The sequence below is a fragment of the Penicillium robsamsonii genome (assembly GCF_028829455.1).
Source record: "Penicillium robsamsonii strain IBT 29466 chromosome Unknown utg000005l_segment0_segment0, whole genome shotgun sequence".
NCBI lineage: Eukaryota > Fungi > Ascomycota > Eurotiomycetes > Eurotiales > Aspergillaceae > Penicillium > Penicillium robsamsonii.
Genome location: NW_026643223.1, coordinates 3,238,703 through 3,260,256, shown reverse-complemented (window position 1 = coordinate 3,260,256; position 21,554 = coordinate 3,238,703). Strand labels below are relative to the sequence as shown.

Genomic DNA, 21,554 nt, shown 5'->3' with positions numbered 1-21,554 from the left:
GCCTTGGCTGAAATTCGTCCAAGAACTAGCCTGAATAGCTGCTTCCAGCGACTATCAGTAGGCCTTCTTACCTTCTCATTCTCGATCTTAGCGGTAGCCTTTTGAAATTGAAGCTTTACAGCATTCTCAAAGGTGCGAAGGACCACTAGTAGATCATTAGTTGAGACTTAAAGGCCCTGCTTAAGCAGCCAGTGAGCTCCCTCGGTCCGAGAGGTCGTAATCTCATTGAGATGAAGGTATTCGGAGGTGTATTCATGAAGGAAATACTCAGGGCAGTCGTCTAGCCATTCACTCTGTAGATATTGGAGTAAAGGTTCAAAAATCGGCTCCTTGTAGTGCTCTTTGAATTGTCTCCATCTCTCCTCCCTCTCTACGGTTGTGATCGTATAGACGACGCGAATCCACCGCTTCAGCATCGTCTTCCATGCTTTATGGACCATTTCTCGAAGCTCTCGGTCTCTCTCCGCCTTCGTCTGACGCTGTAAAGCCGAGGAAGCAGCCTCTTGCCGCTCTTTTGCTAGCTGCTCTGCGAGAATCGGACGAGCTTTCTTCATGATATTCATATTGATATGCCATAGACAGATCATATGCTTTGTAGAAGGGAAGACGACCTTCACAGCATTCATTAGCGCTTGCTCCTTATCGGAAAGGATGGTCCGGGGTGCTTGAAGGCTAAGAGCTTCGTAAGCCTCTGCTAGACAGCTTAAAATGACTTCGTAGCTGTCATCTTTCTCGTCCTTTATGAATGCGAAGCCGATGTAAAAGGTTGAGCCCGTAGCAGTAAAGCCGACGATATCGAGCATTGGAAGGCCATACCGGTTAGTTTTATATGTACAGTCCATTGAAATAACCCATGAATTTGTCTTAAGGAATGCAATACTCGTTTTATGCATACAAAAGAGGGCTGTGACATGATTCTCATCGTTAACTTCATACTTGAAGATCCATTCGCCGTCCTTTGGAAGCTCTATCAAGAGAGCTTGAAGCGGTGTACGGCCAGCAAGGAAATCAACATGAAGCTTCCTCCGAAAGTTGTAGATATCCCGGGCAGTGAGGCAGGAATCCTGGTCGTCCTTTTGAATGCCGGTGAGAATATGACGGGTAGAAAGACCCTGCTGGAGCTGATTCTTAATATTCGATGCCTTTACATATAATTCCTGCTTCCGGTGTGGCATATGAGTAAGAGGAGGCGAGGACTCATGGTTATGGTGTTGATTCTCCACTGTAAGGTTCCATCGGCCTTCTTGAAGCCGTAGCGATATCGAAAAGGGGCATTCAATCGCTAGCGAGGTAGTCTCCCGCTTCCGCGTAGGGCTATTCGGGCTGTTTCTTAGCCGGCGGCCCCGGTCACAGCATAGGCGAACTGTCTTTAGGACCCCTTTCTTTATACGTTTCGACCGAAGAGTTGAGACTGCGTAGCCATGCTGGCGGCCGAAGATATTGATCACGACAATTCCTTGCTCAGGCGTATCGTACTGCTGAGGTAAAGGAGGCAGCGGGAAGGTGTAGGACTCGGGAATAGCGTCATGGAGGCTTGGCGGCGCGTGATGGAGGCTTGGCGGCGCGTGATGGAGGCTTGGCGGCGCGTGATGGAGGCTTGGCGGCATCGGCGGGGACTCGGGAATAGCTTCATGCTCAGAATCGGACGGCGAATCGGGCTGTGAGGAAGCCATTGTAAAAAGCAATAAAATGCGAGAGAAATGGGTGGAAACATGGGAGGTTTGAAGGTGTAAACAACAATTATTTTGGATTTCTTGTTAGGTACTACAGTGGTACAGGAGTGACTTAATTTTACTAGCGATTTACATAGTAATTTGAGGTACCTAAGGTGTGATATACATGCAGGGTAGTGGTAGCAATAAATAAAAGTTCGAGGATGAAAGCGGTGAGAAAAGCGGTCAGTAAATGCCTGAATCCTCAGGCAGGGGGGGTGTTGGCATCCAAAGGGGGGGTGTCTGTATCAATCCCCTAAAGATAATAGTTAATGGTGATATTGATTTTGTGGGGTGTAACTGGTAATTCAATTGTATCTGGACTGCTTGTCATTCGTTGGTATAATACTCATTGGGAAACCGTAGTTAACTTAGTATCTGAATAGTGCCGTATGTAACTCCATACTATTTCGACTCCCATTTCATTCCGGTATCGGGTGTCGCAGTGGGGGACACTCGGGTTGTGACCGAAGTAGGCAAGCGTCGGTGGACCGCCTGGAGCTCGAGGAACCCAATCAACAGCCGTCATTTGTACCATAATCGAGGGGAAATGTCGCAGGCAACATTTGATTGGGGTCCGGTTCGATAACGGACAAAATATCTTGTGGCGACGGAAAGATAGTACACACGATAGATCCCTATCGTCAGTGGCCCCCTGGGCCCGTGACCCCACAGATCAATGATTTGGATACCTGATTGCTAAAAGACTGTGGGGTACTCGAGAACCCGTGATCTTTGATAACGAAGTTGAGGCGTGGCCACGGAAATACGCATGAGTGCTCTTCTCTCCCGTTTTGCGACTTACCACTCATCCCCTTCAGCTCGAATCTTACTAACAACCTCCAATACCACACGATCACTTATTCAATTCCTACTTATATATGTGCCAAATAGCTCATAATGAAATCTTCATACCGCGTCCGATTTGCAAACACCAAAACGGCGCCATGTGAATCCCCGAATTCACCGTCTGGCCCAAAATGGGACATCGAGTCATCATCGACAGGGGCCAGATATCAGAGGAGTCGATTCGGTTGTAAGGCATGCAAGGCACGTCGTGTTAAGTGTGATGAAACATTCCCTGCCTGTCTACGATGCCAGCGCCAGAAATTAGTTTGTCTTTCAACCCAGCGCCCTGTGCAATGGCAAGAGGAAATACCATGGATGCTTCCCAACACCAAGCGAATCAGCCTCGCGCCTGGCCCCGCCAACACCAACACCCTTTTGCTACCATACTGGCTGAAAGTATGCAGCCAGATGATGTGCCTCGATCCAAGCAACAACCCTCTCTCCTTTCCTCTCTTGGCACAACTCTCCGTATGTTCCTCGCTAGTTCACGCAGTTCAGAGCGTGAGTGCCGGCCACAAGCACTTTTTTAGCCCCAACAACCTTGAGTACGTTCTTCAAGAACGGGGTCGCGCGATGAAAATGCTCGGTAAAGAGCTTCATAATACCCAAACGCCCCCTATCTCCTCCATCTTTACCGTCTTCCTTCTGGGTATTTCGGCAACGTGGGCGGACAATAAACCTGTGAACTATGGAAAGGAGCATTTTGCTGCCGCAAAGTCTTTATTACGCTCACTTCTCAACGACAAAAAGACACGACAGGATCCCCTTGCGAAGTACCTCGTAGGGTGGTACCTGTACTGGGATATGTCTTGCTCTTTCATCGCAGACCCAGACCCCGTCCCACTGTCACTTGATGAAGACAGCGATATTCTAGAGGTTCTGCTGGAGGCCGGGGAATCCTACTTTCACCCAATGATTGGCTTCAATGCGGAACTCTACTACCTTATCGCCTTTGTGGGTCGATATTGTCGACGGGCTTTGGCAGGAGAAGACAGGGATTTTAGTCTAGAGAACTATCTTGAAGACCGTTTGTTCTCTTGGGCGCCCATAGACGAGGACATGGCCCTCTTCAAACTTGGCATTGCTTATCGCAATCATGGTTTGATTTTGCTTGCCAAAATATGTCCAGCCAAAGATCGGACCGATGGCTGGCTGTCAGAGGGTTCTTTGGACACCGTTGACAATCTAGAAGGATCTCTCATCCAGGCATATGTGAGAGAGAGTCTCCAGGCCTTGTTAGAAATGCCAACTCAGCAAGGGTACTTTAACTTTCAGTCAATACCCCTTCTTACTGTTGGAGCCGAGCTCTCCGAGGGAGATGTCGAGGGAGATGTCGACTTGCGGGATGAGGTTGTCCGGCGCTTCAAGGCTCTTTACTCTTGCAATCATATCATAGTTAACCTGTGGGCGATTGATATTTTAGAGGAGATCTGGGCTTTGCGTGACGCTGGTGTGGAAACGTCATGGGTTGCGCTATTATTACAGAAGGGATGGAGGTTAACCTTTGCGTAACGACTTTGTGACAAATAATAAATTCTCTACGACTGAGTCACTTGTATCAAGACTTAATTCTTATTGATAAAACAGATACAATATAACATTAGCATGAATCTGATTGTGATTGGTCTTGACAGATGAGCGCCCATATCACAGACGACTTGCAAGTACTAAATTCCACAAAAGAAAAAAAAACAATAAACCAATCAGGGGGCAGTAAATTGGGTGCGAAAAGGGTCACAGGTGCGGTAAGATGTTCGCGCCAGATCTGTAGTCCGCGATGATCATTTCAGCACCCTTCTCTGCGACAGCATAGACTGTGATCATTGGATTCACCGAGGTGATCTGAGGGAACACACTCGCATCGATCACACGAAGCCCCCGAATGCCTTTAACCTTCAGCTGCGGATCCAGGACGGCCATAGGATCATTATGAATATCACCCATTTTCACTGTTCCACAGGGGTGGAAAACGGTGCCATGGGTCTTCCGAGCATAGGCCGCCAATTCTTCGTCCGTCTGAATTTCAGACCCTGGAGCAATCTCCTGCTTAATCAAATCCTTGAAAGGTGATGTTTGTGCAATCTTGCGACCGGCCCTCAGCTGGAACAGAATCGTCTTCAGATCATAGTTGTCCTGGTCTGTCAAGTATCGGAAATCAATCGCGGGTCTGACCGAGGGATCAGCTGAGGTCAGATACACACGGCCTCGTGAACGCGGTCGAGGCAGGTTGGGGAGCAGCGTGTACGCGTTTTTTGGCGCCTTCCACCCGTGGCGGGCGGTATTCGCATCAAACCCGAGGCTGAAGACATGGAACATGGCATCCATGATCTCGCCGTCATCGCCTTGGGCATTTGGCTCCTGGCGTCGCAAGAAGAATGCCAGGTCGGAGTATTCAACTGATTGTGGAGGAACAGGGTCCTTAAGTTCCCACATCATGATGGTTTCAATATGATCCATCAGATTTTCTCCAACCCCAGGAAGGTCTGCCTTCACCGGAATCGACAAGGCTTCGAGTTGTTTCCGAGGCCCAAGCCCGGAGAGCAGCAATAGTCGCGGCGAATCGAAAGCTCCCGCACAAACAATTGTTTCGGTGTGAGATTTGACATTAATATGTGTCCCGGACTCCAGTGATAACGAAACACCTGTGACGATGTTTCCTGTTATATCAAGTCGATGGACCCACGCATCAGTGAGGATGGTCAGATTAGGTCTCTCCACCTCTCCTTGCAGGATTGGGTGAATATATGTCATGCTGGCACTGTTTCGGTAACAGTTATCCGTGTTATAGGCAATACTCATAAAACCAGTCGAGGGTTTCAAATTGCCGGATCGAAGAATGTCATGATTGAACGATGTGGTCTGGGGGATATCGAAGGCCTTCACGGTTGTTTCAATCAGCTTGACATCGACCGGGTTTTGATATTTCTCCACGACTGAGTTGATCTTCACGGGAAGCTTATTGACCAGCCGGACAAACTCGCCAAACGTCCAGCCCTTAGCTCCCGCCTCCTGCCACTTTCGAATATCATACTCAAGAGGGCGGAATGAGATGCATCCATTGATATTGGAGCAGCCGCCTAAGATCTTTCCGCGTGAATGTTGGATAAAGCTATTGCCTGTAATGTCGCAAACACGTCAGCCTCTAGCCCCCATTCGAAGTAAGATGAACGAACCATTCAGCTGTGGGACCGAGGTGTATTTGTAATCCCAATCCCCTCCCCAGTTTTCAATTTGACCCTTCAAGTTATGAAGGTCATCACGGCCCAAGTCGTTGCTGCCGGCCTCGATGAGAAGGATCTTGGCCTCGGGTAGCGATTCGGCAAGTCGGCTTGCAACGCAGCACCCCGCAGTTCCTCCTCCTACTATGACGAAATCATATTCCGTCCTGTCCGAGGGCAACTCTTTCACCGTTTGCATTTCGTGGATTGGAGAGAATACCTCTGAGAACAAAATATGAAGGACAAGATGTTGGGGCTCTAGAGGGAAAGGGAATGGATATCTATCTCTATTTTCGAGTCCCGCACGCCTCTCTACTTAAAGCTTTCACCACGTTCTCTTGTGCTTTGGTTTCGATTTCGTTGGCTACTCGCATGATGTTCATATGTAGTAAGTGTCTGGTGCCATGGCTATGTGGGTACTCCCACCGCGTCTGTGAATTCAGTGTCGTTGGCTACTCGCATGATGTTCATATGTGGTAAGTGTCTGGTGCCATGGCTATGTGGGTACTCCCACCGCGTCTGTGAATTCAGTGTCGTTGGCTACTCGCATGATGTTCATATGTGGTAAGTATCTGGGGCCGTGGCTATGCGGGTAATCTCCCCACTTAGGAAGGTCTCCATACGTCTCCACCCAAATGACTTTAGATCATGAGAAACACCAAATTTGATTATACCCCATGGAGCCTCTCATTCCCGGGCTTCGTATCAGAATTCTGTCATACTATAACCTGTTTGGACTTAAATACGTGTCTCTGTCCTATGGTTCATATTGCTGACAAAGCTCCGATAAGGAAATGGAGCTCCAGTCTTGAAACTCGGCTGTATTAAGCAGATCACTCACACAGAATAGGGGTATTGTCAATGTTTTGGCTATGCTTACCTGGGAGAGGTGCTAACATTTAGAAACAATCATATCTTTTAATCATGTTGATACTAGCTACTCTTTATGAATGGTAATCGAGGAACTTGGTCCTGCAAACAAATGTGCTGAACATAATATTGTCAATTCCGCGAACTAAAATCAAACTATCATCGAACATATTTCTAAATCAAGTCCTCGTGGGTTGTACACGAAAGCTCAGTCACACTTGTAGTTCTTTCGTCCATACAGGACCCAGTACAATAATGCCCAGCCAAAAATAACAACCAGGACGGCTGATACATAATTCATCTCATTTGCAACAACTGGTAGGTAGAATGGGAGGCAATAAACGACCAGAATAATTGCAAACCATGTAAATGTCACGGCGTTCGCGACCGGTCCCAGTCGAGGGAACCAAAATGGTCCATGCTTGATTGTTGCTCTCCCTCGCCACCACATCAAAGCTATTGGAAGGCAATATGTGGCATACTGCAGAATGATTCCAGCGGCAATAAATGAGCTAAATGCAGTTCGAGAGCCAAGATAGATGCAGCCACACAGCGCAGTAAAGCTGGCGGACCATAAATGGGCCCAAAGTGGAGCAGAGAACGGTGCTGGAGCAACTTTGCTCAGGAACTTGTGGAACGGTAGGCCTTTATCACGACCTAATGCCCATGCAATACGAGCTTGCCAAGTATGGATTCCAACAAGGGAGCTCATTGCCGACGCCAAAACAAGTGATTGGATAGCTATTGCGGCCCTAGTATTCTGATGAAGGACGTTATAGAAAAGACTGAGGGAATCCGTATCGGTGACTTTATTGAGGGTGAGGAACATTGCCAGGATCACAGGCATGCCGCTCACTGCACTGATCCCGACAGTCCACATCAAACATCGTGGAATATTTTTCGCGGGATTGGGAATTTCGTCGGCTAGATGTGTCGCAGCATCCAGACAGGAAAAACACCAATTGATTCCATTGATGCCTATAAAAAAGGCAATACCATCTGGCCATCCGGAGGTGTTGGTGAAGTCTGTGAAAAATTCGGAAGCAGAGACGATCGGTCCTCCGGCGGCAAACAATGCAATGAAGACGACAACCGAGGTCACGATAGTAAGTCCCATTAAAAACCGGCCCATGATAGCCAAAAGTGATTCGAAACAGTTGAAGCCAAATATGCCAATATTCACTGCCTGATAGACAAGGAATGTCATCCACGGTTTGACATCGAGCGGCACCACAAAGGATATAATGCTAAGCCATAATTCAGCCGCAATCAATGCGCACGACACACTAATACATATCACCGAGGTCCATGATATGATTGCTGTGACATATGATAAAAAGCGTCGGCCTTTTTCCGGTGCTAGACGAGACGTCCAAAAGTATTGTCCTCCAGAGTGTGGCCATGCGGATGACATTTCGCCCAGAGACAGGGCAATGCAGAAGGCGATTGCAGTCATAACTAGGAAGCCAAAGAAGAACAGGGGTGATCCTCCAAATGGTAAAGTGGTACCGAATGTAAGAATCAGGCCGGTTGAAGTGTTTGTGATCGAGTAGCCCAATCCTATCGCGGACAATATCGAGAAAGGCTTTTCATGTTTTGAGATTGGAACACTTTCAATGTCTTCTGAGGATTCGTGCATATTGCCGGGGAGCTTTTTTTCCAGGCCAGAGTCAGCCATGAATGGGGATGAATTGCTCTCTTCTTGTAGCACCATTTTGCGCTTAAAGCACGAGGCGTGAATGGCTAATGATTTTAGGATTGGATATAAAGCTTTAACGCCCTTTAAATAACTACAACTACCTTTTCTTCCTTTCATATAGTCAATACCCCACAAAGCATCGATACGGGCCATCCTTGCCGCTTTGGGACTTTTACCGATCTTCCCAGACTCCTCATCTAGTTAAGCTCCAATGGCCCATTGATAACAGAAAAGGCGTTAACCACTCGGTTTAAATGTATGACCATGACTACTGATATACTAGATGAGGTGGCGTTTTGAGGATGATTTTAGCCACTTCTCTTTCTTGTCCTTCGATCCTCATCTTGATAAAGGTTATTTCGGTTCCATGGTGTGGTTGGGTTGCCACCTCTTCTCTTCGCATACTGGGAATTCGCTGGGCACTTGACACGATTATGCCGTTCCCTGGACTTACCACAATAGAACATTTAGCGACAGTGGCTTACACCTGAACTCCGCAAGACCCGGGGACCCGGGGTACCATAGTCCAATAGTGAGGTAGGTGCGTAAAGCTCATAACTAATGATTGATCTCACTGCCCTGGTAATCACTCCACCTATTTCTTCTAGGCCCTATCTCTTCTAGGCCACGACTGATCTACTTACACAATTATAAGCCCCCAATTGCTTCATTTTAGCCATATAACCTGTTTTTTCGACACCAAGAAGGCCAATTGATCATTGTGTTTTCTGCCGCTGTCGAAAAGCCTACCTGTAAGGGGTTGACAGGAAACCGCTGTCTACATGTCTACAACAGATCATACCTTATAGAACAGAGTGAATTAGCTGAAGAGGGAAGGGATGACTAGCTGGCTGTCCACAAAGTAGTTCCATAAAATACAGGGGCGCCAGCCAAGGCTCGGGAACAAAAGAAAACTACGGCCAAAGCCGGAGGGCATAAAATGGGGTACAACCGTGGATGTTAGCGCTCATGGTCGCATGCCTGAATTTTATTATTCATGTCTCATTTTGCTCTGGCAAAAAAAAACCAAGATAGTCATTTACCTGAATTACAATCAAGAGTCCCTTAATAAGCAAGATACCGTAAGTAGTTTTATCAGAATCACCAATCAGACAATACCAGAGTTGTTGATACAGGCCCATATATACCTTGGTTCTGGTACATCACCTTCGACCGCCCCTTTGTTTACATTTCCTTAAGCTTTACATAAACCGCATATAGGCACCATTTAATTCAATCAATTCCACTGTAGTCCTTCCCAGCTAGCGTTAAAACACCTTGCGTGAATGTTAACGCACGGGTGTCGGCTAAACAGCTAGTAATTCACGTCGTGGTAGGTACCTTTCTCTGGCCCATTGGGCACCTGTGTGGTACTCGTTTTTAACGGTCTGTGGCAGCCATAACAAAAGGCATGGCATCATCACACCATTCGGGCTGATCCCGGAAATAAATATTCCGGACATTGATTTCGATGGTTTTCCCGTGCACATCCTTTCCCTGAACCAACCGACCTCTGGCATCTTCTATATCTTCGCCATCGACTATCTTCAACACTGCATCCAGCAATGTCTCGATAGGAGTGAAATACTCAGGCGGATAGTGTTTGAAGTCCTCATCCGTCATGAGCTTGGTGGCCATGACACCAGGACACAAAGCATTGACACGAAGCCCTTCTTTGATGAATGCGGGCGCAACGGATCTCACGAGTCCTAGTATACCATCTGCAAGTTTCAATTAGCGACTTAATATGAGGTGGGTGGATATCCTGAAGTTGGAAAATCATGATGCAACATACGTTTAGAAGCTGCGTATATCGGGATTGCAAAGCACGGGTAAAGAGAGCCAACACTCGCTGTGATGAGGACATTCCGTGCACTGTCATGGGACTCGGCCTTTCGGTTGTAATGTTGTGCGAGATAGGTGATATTTATGGTGGACTTGAGGTTCACATCGAGAACTAACTGATCTAGCTCGGGAGGGGGGGCATCCTCAGACAAATGAGCATAGAAATCAACCTTTTCTACTATGCCTGCATTGGAAAATACAAAGTCAATAGAGCCGTATTCCGAAAATACAAGCTCAAACACATCTGCCAAAGCAGCGTAGTTGGTCACATCAACCCGGTGAAAACTTGTGCGAGAGCCTAGTGATTGCGATACCTCGTCACCAGACGGATCCAGGTCAAGGATGTATATACGCCAGTCGTTACGGCTGCTCAAGGCAGTAGCTACCGCTAGGCCAACACCGCTAGCTGTTTATAAATATTTCCGGTCAGCCTGATAAGTCAACGATATTGAACCGGATGAAAATTATGTGCAACGTACCACCTCCTGTGATTATAGCGGTTTTTTTATGCTGAGTTCTGGACGCCATTTCGTTTGAATTTTGTAAAAAGATGGCGGAAAGAAATTGTCGAATAAAATTTCAGGCTGTCCAATATCGTTTGAGGCTAGGAAACACAAGTGTTCTCAGCGGTCCATATCGGTCCCCTCTAGCAAGATTTATATGTTCCTGTTGAGTCCCAGGTTCGCTAAACAAAGCCAGACCCCACATGCATGTTCATATGGAGCGACAAGAATTCGTGGGGGAATCGGTAAATGTCCCGAATAGGGAATATCCCACCTTCCCTTTGCGATCTCGATGCGGTGGCGAAGAAATACGACAGATGCCGGTCAGCCGAGGTCCAGATACCATTAATAAAAGTCCACCTCGCCCATTGAGCACGAAACCAACTTTCGTGAAAGTGATTACAATTGCGCTGTTTACTATGAGCATGGTCGGGGAATTTCAGTTTTTCCACGAATCCTTTGGCCAGATCACAGGTCCAAAGCCTTCTTTGGAACTTTTGCTGGAGAGGCCCTACCCATTCGCCTTCGAAGTAGGTATTTATAGAGCTTCAACCCGCGAGTTATTTATAACGAGTTCTCCAATTGATACCCCGGACGGAAATATCATCTACGCCGACGGTAGACGTAAGACAGTCATCATTTCGAAAATCTCATGGGTCACAGATCCAGCCAACAGGGTCCAAATTGTCCATGATGTCCTACCTAATGTTTGCAATGGCGAATGGTGGCACCAATTTCCATGGCGATGACTCTGAAGTGCTGTTTTGTGCACAAGGATCTCAACAGAGCCGGTCTGGGATTTTTGCTATGAGTACTTCTGCTCCATACTCAACCCGGCCAATTCTTACAGACTTCTACGGACGGCCTTTCAACTCGGTGAACGACGTTGTGGTGCATCCGTTGGATGGCTCGATTTGGTTCACTGATCCGGCATACGGTTATGGTGAGGGATATCGCCCAAAGCCTCGATTACCAAATCATGTATATCGATACGATCCCTCGACGAATAGCGTGCGTTTACTTGCGGACGGGTTCGGGCATCCCAATGGAATTTGCTTTTCCCCCGATCTGGAAACCGTCTATGTCACCGATACCGATGTCATCCACGGTGACGGGAGCTTAGACGAAACGCGACCGGCAACAATGTACGTATGCTCTCATAATCCTGGTGCAATATTGGCTTAAAATGGAATTTCATGACAGATACGCTTTCGATGTGATTTATCGAAAAAACGATCCATTCCTAGTGAACCGCCGAGCTTTCGCTATGGCGGACCAAGGGTTCCCAGACGGCATCAAATGTGATACAGAGGGAAATGTATACAGTGGGTGTGGTGATGGTGTACATGTTTGGTCTCCAGGAGGTGTCCTCATTGGAAAGATTCTTGTGAAGGGTGGGGTAGCCAATTTATGTTTTGGTTCTATGGGCGAGCTGTTCATACTTAACGGCACGAAGCTTTGGCGCGCGTTACTGGCGGAAACGGTGAAGGGAAGTCTGTTGAAATAGTATACTGAGATACTTACAGCATGGAGTACATACACTGATCTTTAGGCCACGCGAATAGCTTTCGTTCAGGTACTTTGACTGAAACTTAATAAACGTATTCCCCTGAGGAGCATGACAACATTACCAAGTTCAGTCTAGTAGTCTATAGATCCGTGGACGTGTAGTAAGTGGAGGTTATCCGGCCGATCCCATATGTAGTACGGAGTAGGGGCTACAACCTTTGAATCACTTGAGGTAAAGAACATTAAACTGTGGTATTATCAGCCTAAATTGTGACTAAGGAGGGCGTATACAGGAATTTAGAGAGCTCCATATACTGAGTCCATACCGTACATTTCATACAGTCAGACTTCTGTCAAAATGTCCAATTCCATGTTTATTGACATTTTTTATTGCAGTTCCTAAGATTCCAGATATGATAAGAGAATTTCAAACTGGCCTATTTTTCAACTTGAACTTGTCACTCATCTCTCATCTCAGAATTTCATCAATTAACTACTCCAAAGCCAAGCACCCTAATCCTAATACGGTAAGCGTTGCTTGATCGTCGTCCTTTAATCTTTAATTCTCGCAACTCGGACTGAGACATACTTCTCTATCTTTGATGAAAAGCACGATCTCTACGGAGTAGTGGGGATGGGGGACCCGGATGACAGATGTGACACACAGTGACCTGTCCGCCTGGGCAGTACAAACGTCCCTACAATCCCAGATCAATATCCCCGGATCGACACATCTCAAGGGCAAACCCCTATAGCGGACCCCTCAATCAACACCTCACTTCCAAAAGAGTCTCATCACTGAACTCACTTGACAGGGAATAACTTGGCCTTGGAAAAAATAAAAATAAAAAAAGCATTTGATGCAGTAGAACCGCGAGGGTGGCACTAGTGCGTGCCACCATGCAAACCAACTAGTACATTCTATACATAGGCTGCTTGAGTCCTGTGGTTGCTTTTTTCCCTTTATGAGCTCCCAACTCCTCCCTTGCTAGCTAGTTTTTTTTTTTTTTTTTTTTTTTCTCCTTGAGCCACTTGCACCCCTATACCTTGACTTCTTCAAACAGCCTGTAGCTATTGGCTTAAGATCATCAACAACTTCATCCCTCCTCATTCCTCGCCTTGTTCTCGAAAGAGTCTAGGAATTCAAGCTCAGTAGGTTCTCATGCATTTCTTAGTTCCATTACACTTTCCCCCCTTCATTCCACCTACCCTAGGTAGCCACCGCTGGCTCTATAGTTGAGCTCTAGAGCGTGTCAGACTGTCACTGGCATTCTTGGAAACAAAAAGCTAACATTAAAATTTAGTATATGCAAGCTGCCAGTTTCTGATCCCAATTATCATCAAGCTCAACCGACATCATGCTGTCCATGACCATGCTCATCCTCGCCTCGGCTGCTACTCTAGTCAACGGCCAATTTGACCCGACATCAGTTCCATATGCTACAAGAGGTCAGCCAACATTCTGTATCCTCTCTCTATTCTAAAAACTATCATACTAACATGTCTTCCTTCCCTCAGAGGCCTGGTGTAGCTCCCAAACATCCGCATGTCCCCTCCTCTGCCTACAACTACCAGGAGCATCAGGCTCGCCAACATCAAACACTTGCTCCGCCGTAAGTCCTTCGTATAACAAGCATTCCTCAAGGAAAAGCAAAGACCCAACTAACCCCAACTCCCCAGGCCACACTACTCTACTACTGCCTATGCAGCAACGGCGTCACCCCCAATGCTACCGAATATTCCCAGACAATCCCCTACTACACCTGCACAGAATCTAATAACCAATGCGTTGCCAAATGCAGCGGTGACTCGACTTGCCAAAATAACTGCAGAGTAGACAATCCATGCGGAGCACAGGATCCCAAGCGTGTTAATATCACTACTACCGCCAAAGCTGCTACCCCAGCTGCAACAGAGACCCCTGTCAATACCAATGTCAATGGTAATGGAGCTACTGGCGCTGCCCCGCGCATGGCTTCTGTTGATATGAGTCATGTCTATGGACTTTGTGTTTTGGTGGGTGGGTTTGTTGCAGGCTTTGCTACTCTGTTGTAGAGTGTAAGAGTCTAGATTTTGATTGGCTCGCATTGGGATATACGATTCAAGGATCCAGTTGGTCTATTTGGATAATAAGACTTGGAGTTGGGGTTGTTCTTGCGCAAGACTTTACTAATATTGGCTAGTCTTTTGTTTCTTCTTGGGTTTGCATTTTCCGGCTGCATTAGCATTGAGCGTTTTTCTTTTCTTTTTTTTTGGCTCGTGGGTTTATGGAGTAATCTATTGCTTGCCGCTCGCTCCTTACTTCTCGTTTTTATTTTGCCTACGTTGATATTTTACTTTGCTATAAAACATTGTTCAGCCCAGTTTAATGCATGCATGGGTTATATACCTTTTCGAGTTTCGAAGTACTATATCAAATGCATTCCTAGGTTTGAATACGCGATAGATTCAATTGACCTCTTATCCTCACCGAACCTATATCTTTGCTCGCAACTTTGTGCTATCCATTCGTTGTCCTTCGTCATCTTGCTCTGCAACCTCCAGGACTGGAAACTTGACCGGCATAATCCGCCGCGGCGTCGACCCTGGGATTACAGAGTATTTGGAAAAGTCGGAGACACCGCATTTCTCTCGGAGGAAGTCCTCATCTGTATCCAGGAGCCCGTTCACTATTTGGTGCGGGGCACGCAGCATGGCCAGAACAGCATCTGAGAATATTGTCTGTTGCAGCATGTCAGTATTGAAGACACCAAAAGCTTGATAGAATAACATATTCAAAACTGGACATACTGGCTTTCTCAAATCCTTCTTGTAGGATTTATCGGATCCCTTGTTGTGCTCTGTAGCTGCTGATTCAATTGACTGGGAATTAATGCAGTCAGCAATCGCTTCACATACTCCAGGTCAGGATAAAATCAAGATACATACTGATGCAGGCCAGATACTCGTCACCGCCATTTCATTTCGGCCTTGACGCACAAAATCCATGGCGAGACCTTTGACCAGGACACTCATTCCGACTTTGCCTACATACAACACATCACATATGAGCACATATAGTTACACACACTCATATTGACGCCGGTATCCAAGAGCCAGGATCAAAGAAAACTCACCCATCGCATAAGCAGTCTTCCCCCTAAAGAACCTCGAATAAATAGGCGGCGAAACAACAACAATGCGCCCTTTCCACCCCCCTTCTCAAAGAAAGGCAAAGCAGCTTGAATAGTCGCATACAGTCCCTCAGGATTCACCTGCTGCATAAGCTTGAACCGCTTGAGAGGCGTATCCTCCACAGAGGACCACCAGATCGCGCCGGAGTTGTACACAAGTACATCGAGCTTTCCGAACACGCGCACCGTTTCCTCGACGGCGTGTTGGATCTGCGCTGCGTCGCGCACGTCAACGGCGACCGTTGCGGCGTGGCCGCCCGCTTCGCAGATCTCGCGCTCTACTGTGTTGATGGTGGACTGCGATGAGTTCGGGTCTGGTGGGAATGGGATCACTGTTGATGTGTCGGACGTAGTTTTTGCCGACAGCATTACTGTGTTTGGGGTTAGTTTGGATGATATATGTGGGATTGTATATGGTTATACCTGCGTAGCCGTTCTTTGCTAGGTCGATGGCGATCTGGCGTCCGATTCCGCGTGATGCGCCTATGATTAGGGCGACTTGTTGGTTTGGGGGCATTTTGAGGACTTTGGTGAGATTTATGGTTTGGTTATGTTGTTAGAAGTTGAGTGGGGGTTGGTTGACGTCGTGGATTAAGCTCATTATATATATTTCAGTCTTTGTGATTACTCAATGCCGAGATTTGTCGATTATATATCTGTTTATGCAGTCGGCAAACACAAGAATGATAATCAAGATGTTCGGCTCCCGAGCCGCTTTTATATGGCCGATAGGTTGACTCGATGCTCAATTTCCTGATTACTCAAGTTCCGAGGTAGTCCAGGTCCACGGGCTTCGGCCGACGATCTTCAGTGCCTCAGGCACCTTGATCAATATCCAAATCCACGAGTCTCCAATGGCTCGATATTTGCATTACGTGCTTCCTTATGACCAAAAGACTTACTGAGTAGCCATACGAAGCAGTTAAACTGCCCTATGGACATATACTGTTGTGATTTAAGGGGCAGTTCCAGATTGCTAGGTCTTCCTAGGGTTTATTGGTTCTTTTTCGACTTTACAAGAAGATATCTCATGCCAAAAGCTTAAGGTGACCTCAGAAATCGCATTCTGTTTGTTTTATTTTCCTGTATGTAGATCTTCCTCTGACTATCGTATTCATCAAAGGACTTGTGAATGGCGGTGTATTAGGCGGTCTGGATCTGCCGGATAATACATCACCCATCACAATGATCAACCTGGTGACTGTCACCCACCTTCATACTCTCTGCTTTAAACAGCATATTGTTTTTAGCGTTCAAATTAGCTACTGCCATTCTTTGCTACAAATCTAACCTGTCAACCAAGCTCTAGTCCCTCAAGATACTTTGCCAGTGCCACTTCTGCCCGCAACACATTGTCTGAACAGTTCGGCAAGATGGATACCACGCTTTCAGATGCCTCTGGTCTGTCTCGGGCAGATATGGATACTGCAGCTCTGGAAGCTACTACAGCTGCTGCTACTCCCCGAGCAAGGGTACCGGTGAAAGTGGAAGGTATGTTGACCTCTATGCGGGGCTATCTCCGCGATCATGTCGCTGTGCCCAGATAACGCTGACACGCTTAATTTTGGCAGAGCCCCCCAAGTTCGACCTTGATACCTATATTGCAAACTACACTGGTGAGAGATCTTTCTTGTCTCTAGGGAGACTTCTTATCCTAATCCATAGCTAGGGCGCACCCGTTACGACCGTCTTTACCTCATCGGCACATGCTCCCCATTGCTCTCGACCGACGCCCTCAAGGCAGCCATCGCCGAAGCTAAAAGGAGCAAAGATGTTTCGAGATATGAGAGGGCGGTCCGCGCGTTGGCGGAAGTAGCCCCGAACGACCCTGACGCTTCGCTTGACGCCGCCTGGGTCCAGGAAACCAATCGATACGTACAGACTCAGACTGAGCGATTGGAACATGAGCTACGGGGATACAAAAATAATTTGATTAAAGAAAGCATTCGGGTAAGGAGTGAAAATATACGGATTGAAGATGCGTGACACTGACCTCTATAGATGGGTCATGAGGATTTGGGCAACCATCTTTACGAGACCGGTGACCTGCCTGCTGCCTCTAAGGCTTACTCTCGCATGAGAGACTACTGCACCACTCCCAACCACATCACTTCCATGCTCTTCAAGATGGTTAATGTCGCCATCGAACGCGGTGACTGGCTGTCTGTGCAGTCAAACGTGCACCGACTGCGCAACTCTCAGTCAAAGCCAGATGACGCAGCCAAAAACCTCTCTAAAATCACAGCCGCTTCGGCTCTGTCACAGTTGCACCAGAGCTCATACCTCGAAGCAGCAAACTCTTTCTTGTCGATCCCGCCGGACCTGGGTGATAACTACAATGAAGTCATCACCCCCAACGATGTCGCCGTCTACGGTGGTCTCTGTGCTCTCGCCTCTATGAACCGCGATGAGCTGCAGAAAAACGTGCTTGAGAGCCAGACTTTCCGCAACTTCCTCGAGCTTGAGCCTCATATCCGCCGCGCCATCGCTTTCTTCTGCAACTTCAAGTTCCGCCAATGCCTTGACATTCTCGAAGCTTATCGCCCTGACTACCTACTCGACATTCACCTTCAGCGTCACATCCCCCACTTGTATAAACGCATCCGCACCAAATCCATCGAGCAGTACATGATTCCTTTCAGCCGTATCACACTCGACCCCATGGCGAAGATTTTTGCCCCTGCAGTCGTTGGCGGCGAGGCGCGTCCCACGGATATTTCCTCGCCATTTGTGCAAGAGCTAGTCGGCCTCATTCAGGACGGTGTGTTGAACGCTCGCATCGACCTCGAGAAGGGATTGCTAGTGTCGAACCAGATCGACCTGCGAGCAGAGGTGCAGCGTACAACTCTGGAGAGCCTACGTGAATTCAACGAGGAGGCCCACTGGCGGATTCTGCATGCCGCTGTCCTCGAAGCCGGACTGGAGGTCAAGCCCGAAAAGGGAGAAGGATCTGGACCAGGAAAGGGTGGACGGTTTGGTCGAGGCTCGGGTATGGATTAATTGATGGAGACAGTACCCCTCGACTCTAGGCGACCCGGGCGCATGAATGATGATGAATGAGATAATACCCCGATGCCCCAGCTGCGATTGCAACTGCAATGCAGATACTGTATGGCTTACAGAAATCAAATTCAACTCTCAGTGAGGCCTTCCTGCACGTAGATTACCTTATTCCGATAATAGTAAACCTTTAAACAACATGAAACATCACACAGCTGTTTTTAGAAGGGTCACCGGGTAGCTGAACACATATTATTCTCACCTTGTCCGACCCACGACAGGATATCAATCCTGCCGATCCAATCTGGCTAGTAGTCCGTGCAACACGACCTGGCCAGTACCACGCTCCGAGTGAGCAATAGATAGAGCACTTAACTAGAAGACATCCCAATGAATGTCGTCCATAGAGGTAAATAGATTCGGACAAAATATTTAAAGATCAACAGGATTACTTATATGTAGGGTTCGGCCTCCTGCATGCATAATCTCCCCCAAGGGAAAATCGTATTACCGCCTTTTCTACCTTGAATGAGTTCACCGATCTTGGGTGAAACAGCAAGCATTCCGGCTTGGATAGAAGCCCCATCCAACCGAGTATGCGAAAATGTCCAACTCCGCTCTTTCACGGCAATATCTCATAGCCTGCCATCCATGTTGACAACTTGTTTTCTCTTTCTATCTACAAAATATCCCTCAATGTACCCAAGGACATGAGATCTAGTTTTGCTGAGTATATGGAAAGACAATGGAGACGAATCCCTCACGAGCGAAGCAAGCACCATCACCAGGTTGTGTGCACGCTCCCACAGCTTAAATATGCCAATTGACATCTAACAGTCATCTAGGCATGGCTGGATTGCTGAATGAATGTACCACAATATACAGTGCCGATTCCAAACTTCCCTACGACCTTTGCACCGCCTCTTCATGCTCGGTAGCGTGCAGACCCCGAATTCATCAAGGCTCATTACTGGGGGCGTGCTCTTTGATGACTGCACTTGCATTTACGAGTCTCAAAGTACTAGACATGTGCTTCCCCTGTGGTAGAGCACCAAGCTGCGGCGAGATGCAGAATATAGTAATATAAATACCTTTTGTTTATCAGAGGCAAAAATCCATGGAATTCCTCATTTTCTACTGACAGAAAGCCCGATTGTACGTCGCAAGCTCCTGCGGTAGATATTAGAATTAGCCATACACTCCGGCCCTTTTTCCCTTTTTGATATTTCTTGTGATACCTAGGGGAAAGGAGACTTTTCCAGATGTCAAGTGCTTTGCTTAAACCAACTTGCTCTTATTTAGTCTTTCCTTTTCCCAGTACCTTCCTAAGTAGTCCATTGCTCACTGTCATCACATATCACTTACTGTATAGGCTGGCGCCCTACGGCTGCCTTTTCCAACATGATTGACCTCCTCTGTATTTACCCCGTGTGCTTGGACAACCGGCGATGCAACACGAGAACCGACCTGGGTACCGATCTTTTGTCCTCTCACACATACCAAGCCTCGACAGGGAATCCTGATTCTTCGTAAGTCTTGTCTACGCGGTCAGACTACGTGCCAAATTCCACGAAACTGACGTCGGAGATTCCAATCCCGGGGACTGGGTCAGTGCCTGTTTCTTGTATTCCGTTAAAACGGACTTTCGATCAAATGGAGTCGGCAATGGAAGATGCTTCAGGGTTCACCAGGCGCTTGTCGTCCGCTTCTTCGATTCCAGGGCCTATCATTCATACGTCTGGATTGCCGGATATACCTGAATTCCCATTGTTGGACTCTGCGCTTGAAGCTGATACCAGTCAGCTCGAAGAGAGGATTCTCCCATCGCCTGTGCTGTCCCCAATTCCAGAGGAAAGTTTTGAGAACAGTTATGACAAGGGCCTAAACCCATCGGTACCTGGGCTAAGTAGGCCGTTCGCCGAAATTGAACCCTCCACTTCAACGCGGGATCCGTCAACGCCGCATTCTTTGCCACCAGCTCCACTGGACTCAGCAATTGTATCCGTCCCCGAAGTGGGTCATGACAGCTCTGACCTTATCCCACCAATGCCATCTCTACCTGCGGACTTTTTATCGCCAGATACCCATGATGATGGTGATACATCATCTGTAGGATCAACAGCCGGTGATTCAGACTCAGTCTTCGGTGATGGACAGCCAGACAACATCTCTAGCTATACGGCCTCTTTGCTATCGGATGTGAGAAACTACGCTTACGAAAATGGAAGACGTTATCACTCATACCGCCAAGGCCACTACGTCCTCCCCAATGACGAACCAGAACAGGATCGACAAGATCTCCTCCACCACGTCAGGAACCTCGTGCTAAATGGCCGACTCTTCCGAGCTCCACTGGACAACCATATCCCGCGCGTTCTCGACATCGGCACTGGCACCGGAATCTGGGCCATCGATTTCGCAGAAAGCTTCCCTAGTACCGAGGTAACAGGCACCGATTTAAGTCCTATCCAGCCATCATGGGTCCCACCCAATCTTCACTTCGTGGTGGACGATGCCGAATCACCATGGCTGTACAGTCCAAGCCAGCCCTTTGATTTCATCCATGCCCGGGATCTGGGCGGTGCGATCGCCGACTGGCCGCGGCTGATGCGCCAGAGCTACGAGCACCTGCGTCCCGGTGGGTGGATTGAGTTACAGGAGTTCGAAGTCATGCTCAAATCGGACGATGATTCGATGTGTCTTGCGCCGGCTTTGTGTGAGTTTCTTGAACGACTGACTCAGGCCAGTGAGGCGTTTCACCGACCTATGAATATTGCCGAAGGCCACTGGCAGCGGCTGGTTGAGGCGGGTTTTGAAGATGTTCGAGATGAGGTGTACAAGGTGCGACCCTGCCCGCTTTCCCCGGTCTTACTTTTTGTTTGCTTCTTTCGTCATGACTGACTGTGGTGCTCCAGGTTCCATCGAGTGTTTGGGCTAGGGATCCCGTGCAAAAGGAAATTGGTCGGTACAACCAATGCTCCCTTCTCATGGCAGTTGAATCCTACTCGCTAGCTCTTTTCACTCGTGTGTTGGGGTGGTCGAATAACGATACTCAGGTTTTCTTGGCGGGGGTCCGCAGAGATATCAAAAATCCAGCCGTGCATACGTACTGCAAGCTGCATGTCGTTTACGGTCGGAAGCCGTCTCATTCCTAGTCAAATTCATAATATGACTAG

General features: G+C 47.7%; 10 protein-coding genes across 10 annotated transcripts; 5 read left to right on the top strand and 5 right to left on the bottom strand.

Annotated features, from left to right (window-relative positions):
* Window positions 1–167: 167 nt before the first annotated feature.
* On the bottom strand, window positions 168–1,673 carry N7447_009259 (transposase; the record flags this gene model as incomplete). Its single annotated transcript, XM_057233521.1, has 1 exon — window positions 168–1,673. The coding sequence occupies one exon, from the start codon at window positions 1,671–1,673 to the stop codon at window positions 168–170; it is 1,506 nt and encodes a 501-aa protein (XP_057083063.1).
* Window positions 1,674–2,612: 939 nt separating this feature from the next.
* Window positions 2,613–4,073, top strand: N7447_009258 (Zn(II)2Cys6 transcription factor; the record flags this gene model as incomplete). Its single annotated transcript, XM_057233520.1, has 1 exon — window positions 2,613–4,073. The coding sequence occupies one exon, from the start codon at window positions 2,613–2,615 to the stop codon at window positions 4,071–4,073; it is 1,461 nt and encodes a 486-aa protein (XP_057083062.1).
* Window positions 4,074–4,295: 222 nt separating this feature from the next.
* Window positions 4,296–5,978, bottom strand: N7447_009257 (GMC family oxidoreductase; the record flags this gene model as incomplete). Its single annotated transcript, XM_057233519.1, has 2 exons — window positions 4,296–5,677; window positions 5,735–5,978. The coding sequence occupies 2 exons, from the start codon at window positions 5,976–5,978 to the stop codon at window positions 4,296–4,298; spliced, it is 1,626 nt and encodes a 541-aa protein (XP_057083061.1).
* Window positions 5,979–6,857: 879 nt separating this feature from the next.
* On the bottom strand, window positions 6,858–8,363 carry N7447_009256 (amino acid/polyamine transporter I; the record flags this gene model as incomplete). Its single annotated transcript, XM_057233518.1, has 1 exon — window positions 6,858–8,363. The coding sequence occupies one exon, from the start codon at window positions 8,361–8,363 to the stop codon at window positions 6,858–6,860; it is 1,506 nt and encodes a 501-aa protein (XP_057083060.1).
* Window positions 8,364–9,728: 1,365 nt separating this feature from the next.
* Window positions 9,729–10,721, bottom strand: N7447_009255 (15-hydroxyprostaglandin dehydrogenase; the record flags this gene model as incomplete). The annotated part of the gene is made up of 3 exons (XM_057233517.1): window positions 9,729–10,069; window positions 10,144–10,599; window positions 10,673–10,721. The coding sequence occupies 3 exons, from the start codon at window positions 10,719–10,721 to the stop codon at window positions 9,729–9,731; spliced, it is 846 nt and encodes a 281-aa protein (XP_057083059.1).
* A 665-nt stretch (window positions 10,722–11,386) lies between these two features.
* On the top strand, window positions 11,387–12,203 carry N7447_009254 (SMP-30/gluconolactonase/LRE family protein; the record flags this gene model as incomplete). The annotated part of the gene is made up of 2 exons (XM_057233516.1): window positions 11,387–11,841; window positions 11,900–12,203. 2 exons carry the CDS (start codon window positions 11,387–11,389, stop codon window positions 12,201–12,203), a joined length of 759 nt encoding a protein of 252 aa, XP_057083058.1.
* A 1,360-nt stretch (window positions 12,204–13,563) lies between these two features.
* N7447_009253 (uncharacterized protein) lies at window positions 13,564–14,260 on the top strand (the record flags this gene model as incomplete). Its single annotated transcript, XM_057233515.1, has 3 exons — window positions 13,564–13,654; window positions 13,724–13,818; window positions 13,886–14,260. 3 exons carry the CDS (start codon window positions 13,564–13,566, stop codon window positions 14,258–14,260), a joined length of 561 nt encoding a protein of 186 aa, XP_057083057.1.
* A 420-nt stretch (window positions 14,261–14,680) lies between these two features.
* N7447_009252 (uncharacterized protein) lies at window positions 14,681–15,895 on the bottom strand (the record flags this gene model as incomplete). The annotated part of the gene is made up of 5 exons (XM_057233514.1): window positions 14,681–14,926; window positions 14,996–15,067; window positions 15,134–15,231; window positions 15,354–15,749; window positions 15,802–15,895. The coding sequence occupies 5 exons, from the start codon at window positions 15,893–15,895 to the stop codon at window positions 14,681–14,683; spliced, it is 906 nt and encodes a 301-aa protein (XP_057083056.1).
* Window positions 15,896–16,563: 668 nt separating this feature from the next.
* Window positions 16,564–18,378, top strand: N7447_009251 (COP9 signalosome complex subunit 1; the record flags this gene model as incomplete). Its single annotated transcript, XM_057233513.1, has 5 exons — window positions 16,564–16,620; window positions 16,641–16,869; window positions 16,950–16,994; window positions 17,048–17,328; window positions 17,380–18,378. 5 exons carry the CDS (start codon window positions 16,564–16,566, stop codon window positions 18,376–18,378), a joined length of 1,611 nt encoding a protein of 536 aa, XP_057083055.1.
* Window positions 18,379–20,031: 1,653 nt separating this feature from the next.
* N7447_009250 (class I SAM-dependent methyltransferase) lies at window positions 20,032–21,533 on the top strand (the record flags this gene model as incomplete). The annotated part of the gene is made up of 2 exons (XM_057233512.1): window positions 20,032–21,219; window positions 21,294–21,533. The coding sequence occupies 2 exons, from the start codon at window positions 20,032–20,034 to the stop codon at window positions 21,531–21,533; spliced, it is 1,428 nt and encodes a 475-aa protein (XP_057083054.1).
* Between the last annotated feature and the right edge of the window lie 21 nt (window positions 21,534–21,554).